Source organism: Cheilinus undulatus, linkage group 3, assembly GCF_018320785.1.
Source record: "Cheilinus undulatus linkage group 3, ASM1832078v1, whole genome shotgun sequence".
In the NCBI taxonomy this organism is placed as follows: Eukaryota; Metazoa; Chordata; class Actinopteri; order Labriformes; family Labridae; genus Cheilinus; species Cheilinus undulatus.
In genome coordinates, this window is record NC_054867.1 from 26246413 (window position 1) to 26264216 (window position 17804).

The following is a 17804-nucleotide window of genomic DNA, read 5'->3' on the forward strand; positions in this document are numbered from 1 at the left end:
ACCGCAGGCCTTAATGCTCAATTCTGATCTTTTCTCAGATCTGATTTTTTTTTTGTTTGCCTGTTCACACTGCAGTCAACTTCCAAAAGATCAAATACGTATTTGATTTAGAACCACATATGAAAGTGGCCTGAATTTCATTCGAAACGGTCAGAATCAATGTGACTTGCGCTGTTCACACTGTCAGAAAAAAAAAAACAAACAAAAAACAGATACGAGTCACATGTGAGCAAAAAAAATCAGCTTCAGGTCACTTTCAACTGCAGTGTGAACATAGCCTTAGTCATACTGTTAAATATACTGTTTCATTAAAAAGTTTAGCTTAATTTCATGTAGTAGGACCCATTATAGACACTTAAAGTGTGGAAGTGACCTGAACAACCTGGTTGGAAATCTACTCTCCTGTGTTCTTGCCAATAATAAAAGATAATATTTAACTCTACAACTCATTTGTAGCTTCTCAGTAAACTTCAAGTTGTATACTTTTGTATTTTACTTGAATATATTTATAGACCAGTATTTTTACTTCGGCCAATTTGAAACAGAGTAACTATACTTTTACTTGAGTACAGTAGTCATGTTCTTTTTCCCCACTTCTGATTGATAGAAACTCAGCTGCTAAAGGGGACCAATTGAGCCTCCTTGTCGTATAAAAAAAATCTTAATGTAGTTTCTGCTGGTCACCGGTAGAGGCTGATAGAGATTTCACAAACCTGCCTAAATAAATGACTTGACGAAAAGCCTTTTTAGTCCTTCCCGGCTGCCGTCGCTGGTCCGGGCTGCGCCGGTGAACTGTCTGCTGTCGTCCGTCCACTTCAACGTTACCGAGCAGAGTTTTCTGAACAGCGAGTGAAAAATGGCGAACGTGGTGCTGGAGTTTAAGGCTTCTGCCGGTGACTCCGAGCCACAAAGTCGACCTGTTCTGATTATTGGACAGCAGAGCAACCTGCAGCAAGTTAGCTGGAGCCAAATTAAAGGGAAACTGCTGCCAGTCGTCAGCAAAGAGGTAATATTATGAATGAAAATGACACCTAACGTTTCCGCTAAGCTAACTTCACTGAGCTAGCGCTGCAAGCGAAACCAGAGTACCTAATTTCACATTAAGAAGGAGCTTTCTGCACCTTGTGTTCTCACGGTTATAAAGCTGTATGACCGACGACTAAAGTCTGTCATCTAGCTGTAAAAAATGTTAAATGCTTAATGAGTGTACTTACAATGGATTATATTTAGAGAGCGGAGAGAAAGGTGAATTAAACGCCAAACTATGAGTAGCAGGTTGAACATCTCAGGGGGTGGTAAATGCTTATTAACACAAAATATGAAATTTTACTGATCTGCCGTGGATTTTACTTTTCCAGACTCGAATAGTATATTAATTCGATATTTGAATTATTAAAGACCTTTATCTCCATGAAAGATTTGAATTTGGCTTCATCCTGTTCATGTAGTCAGGGCCCTGAGGATGAGTGGTCAGATCAGCCAGAAATACTCTGTGTATCAGATGGAGACACGGTGAGCTATGGACGGCGTGCAAAGTTCTCATTGATAGTTGTGTAATGGTGTCAGCCTTTCTATAGAGATTGTCTTAAGAGGAATGCCAGCATTCAGAGAATCTGACAGTATTCACTGACAATCATTACCCAATACGATAACTACTCAGTTGCTTGCAGTCCTTTCACGAAGCTTTCTGCTGTACTTCAGATAATTACAGTGACACTGTTGGTCTGTTAAATCAAAGCACTTCTACATATTTTTAATGTTTGTTTTGGTCCGACTTAATCTTGGGAAAAGTGAGCAGTGTTTATTAAATGCCTTCAACTTTAAGTTCTTAAAGCTGTTAAACTTAGGATTGTCGGACAGTGCTCAACTCTGAGTTCCTTTAAAGAGTTATATTGCTTAATCTATACTAAACATTCTGCCATGGTTGCAGGTAATCACCCCCTTGGATGTTTTATCTTTTTATTGATTTTTTTAAATCAATCATGGTCAATTTAATTTGGCCTTCTCAAGTAATTGTAGAATAAAGACACCTGTCTCTGGAAGGCTCATAAGTTAATCAGCATTCCTGACTACTATTAGGCCATGAAGACAAAAGAACACTCCAAGAAAGTCAGAGTAAAGGTTTTTGAAAAGCATAAGTCAGGGGATGGATACAAAAAGATTTCCAAGGCGCTGAACATCCCCCAGAGTTCAGTTAAATCCATTATCATCCATAGATCTGCCTAGATCAGGCCATCCTCACAAATGGAGTGACTGTGCAGGAAGGAGGCTAGTGAGAGAGGCCAACAAGACATCTTTGACTCATTTGAAGGAGTTACAGGCTTCATCAACTGAGATGGGAGAGACTCTGCATACAACAATTGTTGTCCGGCTTCTTCACCAGTCAAAGCTCTGTGGGAGAGGGGCAAAGACAAATGACTTAGGGAAAAAAAAATTCAGCAAGACAATGACCTGAAGAATACAAAAAAAACTACACAGAAATTGTTTCAAGACAACAAGGTGAATGTTCTGGGGTGGCAGAGTCGAAGCCCAGGACTTAATCTAATAGAGAATTTGTGGCTGAACTTGAAAAGGGCTTTTAAGGCCTGATCCCAGTGGTACCTGACAGAGATTGAGCAGTTTTGCAAAGAAGACTAGAGTAAAATGGCAGTGTCCAGACTCAGGGCTGTGATTTCAGCCAAAGGTGTGTCTACTAAATACTGACTTGAAGGGGGTGAATAATTAAGCAGTCACTTATTTTACATTACACATTTTTATGACATTAATCTGTTTCCCTTTGACAGTAAAGAGTTTTTTTTTATTTATTTTTGTCAAAAAAGCCAATTTATATTGACCATGATTTATTATTAAAATCAATGAAAGGGTAAAACATCCATTGGGGTGAATACTTTTATAGGCATGCTTAAGCCAACAGTTAACTTTTGTTGCTTAAACAGTAGTAGATGGAGCGATCATATGGTTTGTAAGATTTTACTGGAGCAGACGAGGAAGAGACTCTAGTTGCTTATAGTCAAACATTAAAAAAAAAATTGTCAAAAGATACTACCAAGATTTCTAATCATGATTATTTAATTATTTATTTTATAAATTAGATAAAAATCTAGTGGTTTAATCTGTGAGATGAAAAAATGGTGAGGGATTGTCCCTGACAAAATCCCAGGGAACAGCTTCGTCTTGTGTATATGCTTGACAAATCACTTAACATATTTAATCAATGTAATACAAGCCGATTAATATTGATTTTGGTCAGTGGCTCCTGCCTTACTTTCTTGTGTTTTTTTTTTTCAGTTATGGCAGGCAGCTCTCAATGCTTTGAACCCAAACCCCACGGACAGCTGCCCTCTGTACCTAAACCAGGCTGCAGTGGCCTCACTTCCTTCTCGGGTTAGCAGACACAACAGTCCATCTTCTGCTCACTTTGTGTCCCGTCTGGTCCGTTCTTGCCTGCCTGGAGGGAACAACCGCTGCATAGTGGTCAGTAACCTCTTTAAAACTTCATGTGTTCTTTGATTTGACAGATCTCCCTTCAGTGGGAATTTGAGAGAGCAAAATTAAGCTTGTTCTTGCTAGGTAATTTTCTCCCCCAGAGATCAGAGAGAGCTTTATTTAATAAAAGAACAGATGAGCTGTTTGATAACTGTGTGACTTGTTCCAAAAATTAATTTTTCATTTAAATCTGACTCAGTCAGTGGAGGACTGACTTTTGTGAAAAAGTGGCTGATGTGACTGTTTCCTCTCCAGATGGTTTGTGAGCGTTCAGATGTGTTTGCGTCCTCCTGTGCCATCGCCAGGGCCTTCCCCATCTTCAGCCGCCGCTCAACATCCTCCCACAGGACTGAGAAGAAGCATGTCACTGTTGAGTTTGTGCTCATTGGGCAAGATAGCAGTCCTCTGGATGCTTCAGAACTCGAGGTAGTTTTGTCTCTCTTTGGTTTCTTGAGTTGATTAAATACATTTCTGTCTCTTTTGGATGCTGTTACCATAACAACCATGTTTGTGGGGACCTATTGATGACTTTCGTTTTCCTTTTCTCTGAAGTGCCTCTCTAACGCTGCGGATGGCGTGCGGCTTGCAGCTCGTATTGTGGACACACCATGCAATGAGATGAACACAGATCACTTTTTGGATGTGGGTGAAACTTCCTCTCTGCGAAATTTTGTTGACATTATTACTGTCTCACTAAATTCTAATTATATTAACCCAGCTCTGGTTTCCAAACATTTTGTTCCAGGAAATCAAGGCTGTGGGAACTGATCTTGGAATCACTCCGGTAATCATTCGTGGAGAGGAACTAAAACAAAGAGGATTTGGCGGTGTGTTGAAAGTATTCATAATGCAGAGTAACCTACCAGAATACGTAGTTTAATGTCTGAGTAATTTCTTATCCAGCATGACTCGGATATACTTGCTCACTCACTTTGTGGATTTCGGAAAGTCTAATTAAATTTAAAAAGTCATAAAATAAATAACCTTTGCTTTGAGTTACTCTGTAATAATTATTCCATGCCATTCTGTTTCACTTGATCCTTTAATTCTTTTCTTGGTAGATCATAATAACGTTTTGCTTCACTCTCTCAGGTATTTATGGGGTTGGAAAAGCAGCAGATCATGCTCCTGCATTAGCTGTGCTGAGCCACACACCGGAGGGTGCAACCCAAACCATTGCATGGGTTGGCAAGGGCATTGTCTATGACACTGGAGGACTCAGCATCAAGGGAAAGGTACTTCTGTTTTTTCCCTTGAAAAAGACAGTTACTATTGTACATTATGAAGAACACATACAAGTGTAGGTGTCTCCTGATGCCTCTGATCTTTTAAGCTTTAAGCCAAGTCAGAGTCATCCGTCACATGTTTTTCTTACATCCACTTGTTTATAAAGTGTCTCTTCATTGAGGCGCCCAGAGGGATGTTTTTAGGGGACTTATTTGGGAGTCAGTTAAACATGAAATTATTTTAAACCAGTTAGCTGCTAAACCTCAGTTAATAAATAAATTGTGCTTAACTTTGGCTGTTTCTGAGTGCAGCTAAACATGAGATCACAGCATCTGCAGACAAACGGTGTTGCTCGTTTTGCCAGGTGGGGATATCTTTAGCGCTTGCACCAACAGCCTTTGATCCTCCTTGCAAATTCATGTCCCCATGCCTGTGCTGCTTCTACATTGCTCTGGTCTGGCGGTTATGACAGTTTAGTCCTACACAGACTATATTCATTCATTCCACTTTTTAGATTAAAGTAATGCAAAAGTGCTACCATTTAATTCAGTTAATTGCAACTTCAGGCAGTGTAGAGCAGGGGTTCCCAAACCTTTCAGCCCATGACCCCCAAAATAAAAGCACCACAGACCGTTGACCCCACCATCCCTGGAGGTAGTTAAAGCATACGATGTTGCACTTAGCTTCATGTACAGATTTACATTTGAAGAGTTCTTGTACACATTACTTACATTTAAGCACACCTCTCACACATAAGCTATGCTTTAATCTGAAATTCCTTCAATATAAGGATATTTTTACGATAATGGATAAAGTATACCACATTAAATCATTTAAAATTTCTCTTTGTTTTTTGGGAAGCATAAAGGCAACTCCCCCCTAGTGTCTCACAACCCCGACTTTAGAAACCGCTGGTGTAGACGACACATCTGACTAGAATTGAAGGCCAAAATAAACATAAATGGGAAAAACATGTTTTAACAGACTAATGATTTTGGTGCTTACTAGCAATGGTGAAAACATTGAATTATTTGGTAGGATAATTGTACTCCTCTCTCTCCAGATTAGCTGGTAAAGCTTTTCTCACAGTAACTCTGTGATCTACTGGCGTGCTCCTTGCATGCTAGAGGTGCAACAATAGCACATCGTCAGATTGTTATCTAATTTATTTAATCTATAGTAATGGATATGAGCTTGTATAGCACTTTTCTAGTCATCTGACTGCTAAAAGTGCTTTAACACTACAGGTCACACCTACCCATGTACACCCATTCACTCCACACACACACAGATGGCAGAGGTTGCTATGGAGAATTGGCCATCAGTGTTAGCTGATTTCATTCAAACCCATTTACATGCCAGTGACAAAGCATTGGAAGCGAATCAGGATTAAGTGTCTTGGCCAAGAACACACTGACATTGAATCGAACTCACAACCCTCTGGTTGTGAGACGACTGGCTCTGTCTAGAGAGCCACTGTAGGTTTAACTTATTTATTTATTCTATCCAGACCACAATGCCAGGCATGAAGAGAGACTGTGGTGGAGCTGCTGCCATTCTGGGAGCATTCAGAGCTACTGTCAAACAGGTGAGGTCCTGCTGTAGAAAGATTTTTTTTTCTCCCTGCTTTCATGTTTTAATTGTACTGTTTTCTCTCTTTGCCTCAGGGTTTTAAGGATAACCTCCATGCAGTGTTCTGCCTCGCAGAGAACGCTGTTGGACCTTTGGCCACACGGCCTGATGACATCCACACCCTCTACTCTGGAAAGTAAGACCCTTCCTTTGTGATGATCTATCATTTCTTTCGAATTGTAGGAGAGAGTTTAAATTCAACCGGTTTGCTGGGACTGTTTTTTGATATGACTTTAAAAGTCAAATCAGTGGGAATAAACATAGACTGATGCTGAACAGCGTCCTCTGTCTTTTGTGTTTTATTCTAAAGAACGGTGGAGATCAACAACACAGATGCAGAGGGCCGGCTGGTGCTGGCTGATGGAGTGGTGTACGCCAGCAAAGACCTGTTGGCTGATATTATTCTGGACATGGCCACTCTGACGGGGGCACAGGTGGGTGATGTTTTTTCAAGAATGAACCAAAGGAATTTAAGCCATTATTTATGTATATTTCTATTTTTATCAGTTTCACTAAACAGATCACAGCGTACAGTGGCTTTAGTCCTCATGCAAGTGTTTTCTTTCTCTTAAAAACCTTCTGTCTCTTAATGTCCAGGGGATCTCCACAGGAAAGTACCATGCAGCTGTGATGACTAACAGCGAGCAGTGGGAGGTGGCATGTGTGCGTGCTGGCCGCAGCAGTGGAGATCTTGCTCACCCGCTGGTCTACTGCCCCGAGATGCACTTCAGCGAGTTTACCTCTGCCATGGCTGACATGAAGAACTCCGTGGCAGTGAGTGGAAAAAGTCCAGAGTTCCTCAAAATCAAATGCTGTTACCAGAAATTACAAAAAGCAAAGATGTGTGACAAATAATTATCTCGTCAGAATGAGGCAGATAGAAAATCATCGGTGTCCATTTCTGACTTTAAAATTTTTTTGTGTTTGAGTCTTGCAGGGAGTAGACTTATTCAAAATGAGAACGTAATTATTCTTGCATCTGCCATAACAGTATGAACTGCAATAAGTAAACAAAAACAAGGACTAATAATTCCCCTTTTTGTGGCTGTCTGCTGTTGTATGATTACAACATATACAAAGTACATCTTCAAATCAGCATTTTTCACCTCTAAAAATGCATCATCTAGTCTTAGATGGATGTTGTTGAATTGTTATAGTTTGAATGTAGGCTAAAAAAAAATCTGTTGTCTGGTAATTTTTTGATTTTCTGACTTCTTCTGTTCTCTATGTTCTAACAGGATCGGGAGAATGCCCAGAGCTCCTGTGCCGGCCTCTTTATTGGGTCCCACTTGGGCTTTGATTGGCCTGGTGTGTGGGTCCATGTTGATATTGCCTCGCCTGTCCACGCTGTGAGTACCACTATGTGCCAGCACAAACTGTTCAGTCCAATAATGCTCTGATTTTACTTTGGACTAAATCAATTGGTAAGAAAAACTCTGTGAAATTGTTTGTAAGAGGCTTGTCTTTTTTGTGTTATGCTGTTGAAACTGGCTTGACGAGGAATTCCTGTTTTAACTATGGCTTTAGTAGGAAACAGTTCTGCTGTGATGAAGCAGGAACATGATAATCACAGAGTCAGCAGATTTTTCAAGGAAGCAGATAAAACCCAATTTTTAAACCTGACATGTCCATAGTTTCCCTAAAAAAATACAAAGATCATGGAGTGAATAATTCACCACTCTCAAGTGTCCAAAACATTTAAACATAACCATTAAGCGGTTTGAACTGTAATCATTACTAATATTGTATTTCTATTGGCTATTTAAAAATCCCTCCATAGTCCAAGATCTGACATTAGAGGACCTGTTTGAATAAAAATACTGAAATTTTTAAATGCCTTACTTGAGCCTCTTACTTTTATGGCTAAAGAAATAAATTGGTAAACAAAATATAGAGATTTCCTCAGGCTACTGTGAGAAGCAAAATAATGGATGCATGATATCATCTGCATGATATCAGTATCAGCAGATATAAAAACTTCTGCCAATATTTACTTACTCTTCCATGATACAAAAAGAAGAGCAGTGCCTTCTGTAGCAAAATTATCTTCATGCATGACAATGCACCATCTCATGCTGCAGAGAATACCTCTGTGTCATTAGCTGCTATGTGCATAAAAGGAGAGAAACTCATGGTGTGGCCCCCATCCTCCCCTGACCTCAACTCTATTGAGAACCTTTGGAGCATCCTCAAGCAAAAGGTCTATCTGGTTCACATCAGAACAGCAGCTCTGGGAGGCTGTTCTGACATCTTGCAAATAAATTCAAGCAGAAACGCTCCAAAATCCCACAAGCTCAATGGATGCAAGAATTATGAAGGTGATATCAAAGAAGGGCTCCTATATTAATATGTAACTTGGCCTGTTAAGATGTTTTTGATTGAAATAGCTTTTGATTTCAGTAAATATGACCTCCTAATGCTGCGAATTTGAGTTTTTATTAAAAAAAAAAAAAAATTATCATTGGGAGGTTTGTTCAATAAAATTTGAATTATGCTCTAACAGTCGATGACCTGAAAATTTTACTGACTGTCATTTGCATCGACATTTTAGGAAAATCAGAAAAAACTTCATTTGCATAATAATTTGGAAAATAGTTCATAGCCATACATATCTGCAGTATAAATCATATAACGGCCATAATTATCTGCAAAATGTATAATAGTACCATCAGGTATAGGTGATGACTTAGGCCACCACACACTCCAGGGGGGCCACTGTGAGCCATGAAACCCCAAATATGAAACAACTACCAGACTGTCTACTTCCCAGCAGCACTGCTTGATTCAGCCTTTCTTCGCACTGGAGACACTAAGTGGGTTTTTCAGTAAAAAAGGTATAAATACATTGGCATCTGTATTGGCAAAAATAAGTCTGGAATATTGGAATATTGTAACCTGGCATGCCAGATGGATTTGTTTCACATCCATCTGGAAAACCACTCATACAAAGCGTATGGGAAAGGGCAGAGGCTTTGAAAAAAAAAAAAACTCAGAGGGTGGTTGGATGAACGTTCTGTTTGTCACATCTTTAGGGGCCAATCAGAGCAACAAAACATGTGACGTAGCTGCTACGAAGCTGCACGCCTGCGCCCCTTCTGAAGGAGTAACCTCCATAGAGAACTGCATAACACCGCAAACCATGGCAACTGTAGACATGTCAGTACACGACTTCTGTCTTTTTTGAAAAGAAAACAGCTCAATGCTGTTCTTTGTTCTTCTTCTAACGAAGAAATGTCGTTGAGTTCAGATAAAACTGGCACTTTAGTAGCTTCCACGCTAATGTCCATTACACAGCAGATTTTCTTTTCAATTTCTAGTTAAATTAAAGTGATTCTATGTCTATTTTTAAATACCTTGGGGTACAGGATACTGTATTCTCGTATTACTGTCAACATTTACACATGCACATGAAGTGCTGCACTCCCCTGCTGACTCCACTCATCCCATTCTTGCCTCTGTGTGCCTCTGTTGCTACCTCCAAAGCCAGCATAGGGCAAATCACTTTGCTTCCTCATTTGTGGTTAAGTTGAATTATTGGATATCAAGGCAAATATCATGCCTTGAAATTGCACTGAAAATGAAATTTCTGTTGAGCAAAGATGACAGTATGATGCCCTTTGAGTGGGTCAGAGGTGCATTAAAGAAGTTTAGAAGAAGTTGATTAATCTCAACAAGAATGTGTCAACCCAGTAAAGACAATCCCCCTGTCTGTGGGACATTTATGAAATAAGTCTGAATTCTGAAAATATCAGGACCAAAATGCCTTGAAATCGTCAGGAAATTGATTAAACACTTCTCTGTTTTGAACAGAGATAGCTGATCCTCAGTCTATTCATTCAACTCAAATGAGACTCACCTTGATAACATTCATGAGAAGCTGATGACCAAAGTCTTATGTTTCCATTACATTCACTCTGAATAAAAGTTAAACTTTATAGGTATCTATAAAAAGATAACAGCAGGCTAACTTTACAGTAAAGATGCTGGAACCTGATCCTTTTTGTGTTTTATTCTGTTTCTGCAGGGTGAGCGTGCTACAGGATTTGGTGTTGCTCTGCTAATGGCACTGTTTGGTCAGGCATCAGATGACTCCATGCTGAACCAGGTGTCTCCTCTGGGTGCATTCACTAATGTACCCGATGATCAGATGGAGCGAGACTGCAAGAGACGAAGGCTGGTGTAGAGTGTCAAAATTGCACGGTTTACTCCAAAACCCTGAAAGCTCCCCTGCCTCTGAACATCCACACTGTTGACACGAGCTCCATACATTTTAAGATGTAAATCTGATCCCTGTTTCTGTTTAAATATGACTACACTGAATAAAAAAAGATAATCATCAGTAAGCCAGGTGTTTCACATGATTATAATTTATCACTATTTTCTGTTTTTACTTGCTCGTGATAAAATGCAGTACTACATCTGGAAAAAAGCAGGCGGTATATTGTCCTAATGGTTAACAGATTTAAAGCAGTGGTTCTTTCTACTAGTTCACATTTTACAATAACATGTTTTACTTTTTAAAACAGGAAACCTATTTTTATATATGCTCCTCATTAGCAGCTGCTGTTGTAGTAAAAGTTAATGCAAATCAAGGTTCTGCCATTCATGTTTTCTTTAACACTGGGAAAGATGCTGGATCAACAAGGCTAGTTTTCTGTTTTTGTTAACCACTGCACTTTGTATTCACATGTGTAGAGTTTTGATTGTGGGACATGGATCAAACCAAGGAATGAGTGCATACTGCAGTTTTCAGTCATTTCACAATGTCTTCAGATAAATCATTGACAAGCAGTGCCACATAGTTGTGTCAGCAGTAAACATGACTCTTTGAGACAGTTATACTATGCTGTTTTTCCAACCTCGTGACAATCATGTTGTCCCTCAATAAAGGCAGTGCCATCTGACCTCTGTGTACATGTTCAGTAATACACTACAAAAATCAAAGACACATTCTAGTCTTTTCATTTAATCATCACATCAATAGTTTTATTCTGTTCTGAATTAACCTCAGGTACTCACCCTAATTTATCTTACTCCTTTACGATCTGACACTTTTGTGAATTTCAATATCTGGTTTCTGCATTTAACTTAATTTCAAGTTTTCTACGCACCTCATGATAACTGAGTTTGAGGACAGATGAGGATCTTACACTCAAGTTGAAGAAATGTCATGCAATTAAATAAAAGCCTAGGTTTCCCTTTTTAGATCAGATACCACAGCAATAGGAGGAACAGCTTCTTTAAGTGATTTACAACTAAAATGCTGACACAGGGAATTCTCCATGTCTGATGAAACAACGTACAAGACGGCTCTGATGTCTTGAGTTGTGCTTAGAAGAGTTTGGATATCACGTTGTTCTTGTGGGGTGTTAAAAAGTGTTATGGATAGTGTTGTTATAAATCCAATACTTTAAAGGTTATCCTGAGCAAATTTCACTTACTGTCTTGAAGGTGCTGTTTTTATGATAGAGCTTTGACCAGAGATAGAAAGAGTACAGGACTATTGTACTTAAGTAAAAGTGCAGTTACTTTGGTGAAAATGTACTTCAGTAAAAGTAATGGTATATACATCATCTCAAGTAAGAGTAAAAAGTATTTAGTTTTCATTAAGTACTTAGTATCTACTAAGGCCCAGGCAATTCATCAAAATTTAGATAAAATCACAGTACGTCCTGCAAATTTCAAATCACAGGGTGCAATTTTCCTCTCAATTGAAATGTGGCAAACATTACATTCAAGCATCAATTCTTTAGAATTTTTAACAAAAAAAGCCCTACTGTCATTAATTTTGCATACATTTTTTCTTAACAAAAATGAGAATGATATAAAATGACCATTTTCATCAATACAACAATTCATATTAACATTGCAATATGATTCAAAAATAACTGCAGTTGATATAATTTTTTTCAAAATCTTTCATCCCTGTTTGTTACTGATTTTTATATTGATGTGTACAACACACAAAAGAGGCTGTAGGTTAAAGTAATCAGTCAATTCCCTACTGTGATGTGTTATTGCTTGTTCTTGTTAAAAATATATAAGATGGGGAACTAAAATAAATGCATATTAGATCGCAATATTGGTTAAAACCAGCCCTAGTAGAAATTGAGGAATTGTACATTTAGAAATTAGTTAATTTCTACCTCTGCTTTTTACCTGTCTTCCTTACTAGACACTTAGCAGTCTACGCAGGATGTGATTTACGGTGTTATGGGTTAAAGAGTAACCGTGTCAACTGGTGACTTTCAACCTACTGTGCATGTCGTAGTTAGATATTAAAACTGCAAATGCTCAACGGTCCAAACGATGGCCCTGGACGTTTAACTGTCCGAACGATGGTCCTACGTGTTCATTACAAACAGATATGATGGGTATATTGACATGATACCAACATATAAAGAGGCAGAAGTTGGGACACTTTACGTCAACACCCATTGTAACCGCGCACCCATAAACGCCTTCGTCCGAAAGTCGCAAGCGAACATGGCCACTTTTAAACCGTAACACCGGTCACGTGGTTGTGGTTTACGTACAGCCGGTTCGTAAGCACTTCAGTTTATCCGTAGACACCAGTATTCAGGCTGTCAGTGCAACTACACTAGTTTGCTGTGTCTCTCCTTCTCAGTTCAAAGCTGCGTTTTTAAACCCGTCGGCTTCCTAGAGCAAAGTGTAAAGATGGCACAGTCCGTTTTGATTGTTGCTGTTCTCTCAGTTGTGCTGTCCGGTGTGTTTGCTGGAGTGTTTTTTAACCCAAAACAACCGTGTTATGTCCGCTCACCGAGGAGAAACGACTTTGGGCTGAGGTAAGTTAACATTTTAAAATCTTTTTCAACAAAAACGAGCGGGACGTTGTTGATGTCTTTCTGCTAGCTAGTTAACGTTAGCTACATAGCCGTTTGTTTTTATCAGAAGGTGCAGCAAACTGAGTTAATGTTATCTTAATCTGGTATTAGCAGTTCAAATTCAAACCAAGATTAGGCCAGGTTACCTCTACGTGATATACGACCATGTAATTTATATGAAACAGCACCTTATTCAAGTAAAATCAAGTTGGCAGTTGTGGTTTGCCCTTTTGTTTAAATAACCGTCCCTGCCATTCACTGCAAATCAAAACGAAACTAAACATAATAGAGAGCTTCATGACCTCCTGAATATATTTGTCGCCTCTTCACATCACGAGATTGTGAATCACAAGTTGAGGTAGTTTACAGCTCTGTAACTTCCCTAAAGTTTAAATATCAGCCGAGACAATTCACCATAAAACACAATGCACTATTGAGATATAATACAGTAGAAAAGAGGAATAGTACTGTACAATAAACATTTTTGTAACTGTCCATATATTATAGATATTTACCAATTGGACTGAAAACAGATCTAATATAAATCTGTAACTGCTCTTTGTAATGATCCCTTCATTTCTTGATTATGTCCACCATGTTTTTGTGTTCCTGTCCTACAGCTGGTTCACAGACAATAACTATCTGATCAATACATATGCAATATGTTACTGAATTTTACCTTTGTGTTTACTGATTGTCACCAAAGGTTAAGTTGTCCGGGGAACATTGAACCCCCCAAATTTCCACATTACTCTAGTTTCAGTTCCCTTTTCAATGCATAGGTAAAAGTTTGGTTTTTGTATTTGCTTCCTAAACTGCAGAATCTTGAATGTATAAGTTTTACCCTCCTTTTGCATTTGTATCTTGTCTTTTAGAGCTATATTGACAAGGGGAAATTAAACATTATCTTTACACACTCTTAATACACACAAACTGATAACATGTCTGGTTAGAATAACATTATTTTATGTCAGAAGCCAATATCCTCAGACATGTTTGGAATTTCTTTTTCTTACATGTATGTAAATTATTAATCAATGACTGACAACATTTCTTTCCGCATTCTTTGTGTGTTGGAGTGTCATGCTGTTGCAGGACTAATGCATTGGATGTCATATTAATTCACAGGACTGCTCCTCGCCCTCATGAGTATTTAAACATTTCTGATCTGCCCAAATCCTGGGACTGGAGGAACTTGAATGGTATAAACTATGTGAGCACGACCCGTAACCAGCACATTCCACAGTACTGCGGCTCCTGCTGGGCCCACGGCAGCACCAGCGCTATGGCAGGTATGAATCAACAGTTTGCCTTATGGAGACTTAAAAACTTGCCCAGTCATTGTGGTTTGGGACAGCAATGCCTCACATGACTGTTTTTTTGTTTCACTTCCCCCTTGTATAGAAGTATTAGGACCTGGTAGTGTGATTTATTTTTTTTTATTCGTTTTCTCGCCAGACCGCATCAACATTAAGAGGAAAGGAGCATGGCCATCAGCTTACCTCTCTGTCCAGCATGTCATCGACTGTGGTGACGCTGGAAGTTGCCATGGAGGGGATCACACTGGAGTTTGGCAGTATGCTAACACTCATGGCATCCCAGATGAGACCTGCAACAACTACCAGGCCAAAGACCAGCGTAAGTGTCCTTCAGTGAAGAAAGACAAGTTTATAGTCATTCATACTGTCAGAGTTTGAGCTATGCATGTCGTGTGTCCATTTCTACAGAATGCAAACCCTTCAACGAATGTGGCACCTGTACCACCTTTGGAGTGTGCAACATTGTGAAGAACTACACCCTGTGGAAAGTGGGAGATTATGGAGATGTGAGTGGGAGAGAGAAGATGATGGCAGAGATCTATGCCCGAGGGCCCATCAGGTCAGTAAAGTGTTCTGATTATATTTTGTAGAGCAGCTGCATTAGGCAGCCATTGGAGTTTCTTTTTTACATTTATTTAGGATTGTCAGAACTATCTATACCTAAATATTACTCATTGATATTTACATGCGATAATTTGCCTGTATATTTCAGCATATATCGACTGTAAATTTTGTCTATATATATTAATAAATGAGTGGAGTTTTAGGCTAAACCTACAGACCTGTGTCAGTTGAGGTCTTTTTCTTTATTTATCCTCATTCTTTACACTTTAAAGAATTTTTTAAGGACTAAAGTTTGTTTCCTTGGTCATCCTTAAAACTTAGAGTGTCCAAAAGGACTGAATTTCTTGTCCGAAAAGCATGTTTAAATGTCGTTATCAATATCAGTATCAGTTAAAATGAATCTGTAAACATTGGCATTTTGGATATCAGCAAAAATCCAGTATCGTGCATCCCTAAAAATAACCTACTAAACACAAATTTCCCTTCTTTTTGTGCTGAGATTGTCTAAGCTGAAATGTGGTGATGTCGATATGCTGTTAATATCATGCATCCCTAACAGATCATGTTTCATTCAGTTTGGTAGAGCAGCATAACAGGTGTCAAGAAAAAAGCAAATTACACCACACGCTACTGTTTAAGCTTTTAAATGAATTCTGTGGAAAATGGTGATTTATGGAAACTATTTTTAAATCATAAGAACCTGACAAGGTTTGACTATCAGCAATGTAGTGTCCTGTAACGTGAGCATGTGGAGATAACATATTAAGGAGCCCACTGGCTGATCCGTTGTGTGGTAATAACAAAAGACAGCAAATTGAAAGAAGGCAAAGAATTACAAAAACTTTGCCTAGCCTGGGCAATCTAGAAGTAGTCTGTCAAGGTAGTTTATAAAGCAGAATTAGTCATGAGCCCTGATACTTAATCATGTCTTTATTTTCCTTGTGGTCAATTAACCAGTTTATATGTTTGTGTGTTGGGTCAGTCTGTTGCCCTGTCAGCACACAGTATGTGTTAGCAAATCAATAGTTTAATCTATAGTAATCTATAGTTTAGTTATTCAGAAGAGGAACTAATCTTTGGTATTTGTTTCATCTAGCTGTGGGATTATGGCCACAGATAAACTGGATGCCTACACTGGAGGTCTGTACTCTGAATATCAGGAGGAACCTTTCATCAATCACATCGTGTCGGTGGCGGGGTGGGGAGTGGAGAACGGCGTGGAGTACTGGATCGTACGTAACTCATGGGGAGAACCATGGGTAGGTGTTTTGAAACAAAATTAATTCTGTTAAACAGATATTAAAACCTTGCTCTGTAAAGATATGTAAAAGATTTGTTCCCTCATCATTTTCAAATTTATCAAATCCACCGCCCCCACTGTGAAGATAGAAATATTCACATTTACTAGTTATTATTTGATGAAAAAAGGTTGCTTGACTTAATCACAACTGTTAGGGTGTGTTGTTTATCCGATTTAACAACCTGCTGTGTCTACATCCACTTGATTTCAAACCGGTGCGACCAGTTAAACCACAGAGAAAAGACTGATTATTCTCAAAGTAAAATAGCTGGAACTATGACTGAATAATGGTTAATAACGATTAATCAAGGATCTATTTCCATTTTCTATTTAGGGTGAGAAAGGTTGGCTCAGGATCGTGACCAGCGCCTACAAGGGAGGAAGTGGCAGCAAATACAACCTGGCTGTGGAAGAGGACTGCATGTTTGGAGACCCGATTGTCCCTAAATCCTACGAGTAGACACCAAAGAGTGAAGAGGTTGCCACTGCACTGTTGTGTGTTTCTGTTTCAGGCAGAGGATTTTTTACATTAAATAGTGAAGGGAATGAGTTTAAGTTTTTGTTTCAGAGATCTTCGGGTTTTTTATTTTACTCAGGATGCATATCAGACCTGATTGAATCAATGCAGTCTTTATTTTTATCACATCGAGGGCTGTTTGACAGTCAAGAACTTAATGGGTTAATTTGAGGGAACATTGAAGTAGAGTGTGACACTTTATTCAAGCACTGTGTGCTGAATAGTCACAATGGATGAATGCGAATGCCTAATTTCATTTGATTTAGAGGGAAAAACTTTTGTTGCTGTTGTTGATAGTTTTAATGTAAATTCAACTGAATTCAAAGCCAAAGAGTAGTATTTATGATTAGTACTGCACTGTCAGACACTGGAGGTTTTCAGTGCCAATGTTCATGCTTTATGTTCTGCACAATGCTCTGAATAAGGATTTTTTAAAAAAGGAAAATCAACTCTGAGTGTGCCTTACAGGACTTTCACTCAAATGTGTTCATATAATATCTTCATATCTGAATAGTCATCACATGGTACATTTAGCAAAAATGTATTTTTTTGTTTACAAACTTTGCCAATAAACACAACTTTATATGATTCTTCACACAAAAGTGTCCCTTCCTGTGAATCACTTGTCGATGTGACTGCAAAGTGGCTAAAAAGTTCTGTTTCTTTCTTATTGAAGGGTAGTCTCTTATTAAATTTTTTGGGCAACAACCCACACTATTCTCATGTAAGCTGACCTCAGCATTACTGTGAACTACAGAGTGAAAACATGTTTCCTGCTTTATCAGCTAATTTAGAGTTCTTTCTTAATTCCAACACATGACTCCATGGACTTGCACTGTTTATTCAGTGCCTTAAAAAACATCTCCAGCCTCAAGACTTTAAATTATCCACTGAAATTCTTCAGCTTGCAATAG

The 17804-nt window shown here is 38.7% G+C and overlaps 2 protein-coding genes across 2 annotated transcripts; both read left to right on the forward strand.

Moving 5' to 3' along the window:
- The first annotated feature begins 766 nt into the window (after positions 1–766).
- npepl1 (aminopeptidase like 1) lies at positions 767–11249 on the forward strand. The gene is made up of 12 exons (XM_041783971.1): positions 767–1006; positions 3289–3474; positions 3742–3912; positions 4039–4128; positions 4232–4313; positions 4579–4721; positions 6224–6301; positions 6381–6481; positions 6656–6779; positions 6943–7119; positions 7584–7694; positions 10370–11249. Exons 1-12 carry the CDS (start codon positions 857–859, stop codon positions 10526–10528), a joined length of 1572 nt encoding a protein of 523 aa, XP_041639905.1. The 5' UTR covers positions 767–856; the 3' UTR covers positions 10529–11249.
- Positions 11250–12897: 1648 nt separating this feature from the next.
- Positions 12898–17487, forward strand: ctsz (cathepsin Z). Its single transcript, XM_041783058.1, has 6 exons — positions 12898–13151; positions 14319–14482; positions 14649–14828; positions 14918–15068; positions 16170–16332; positions 16708–17487. The coding sequence occupies exons 1-6, from the start codon at positions 13024–13026 to the stop codon at positions 16831–16833; spliced, it is 912 nt and encodes a 303-aa protein (XP_041638992.1). The 5' UTR covers positions 12898–13023; the 3' UTR covers positions 16834–17487.
- The last annotated feature ends 317 nt before the right edge of the window (positions 17488–17804 follow it).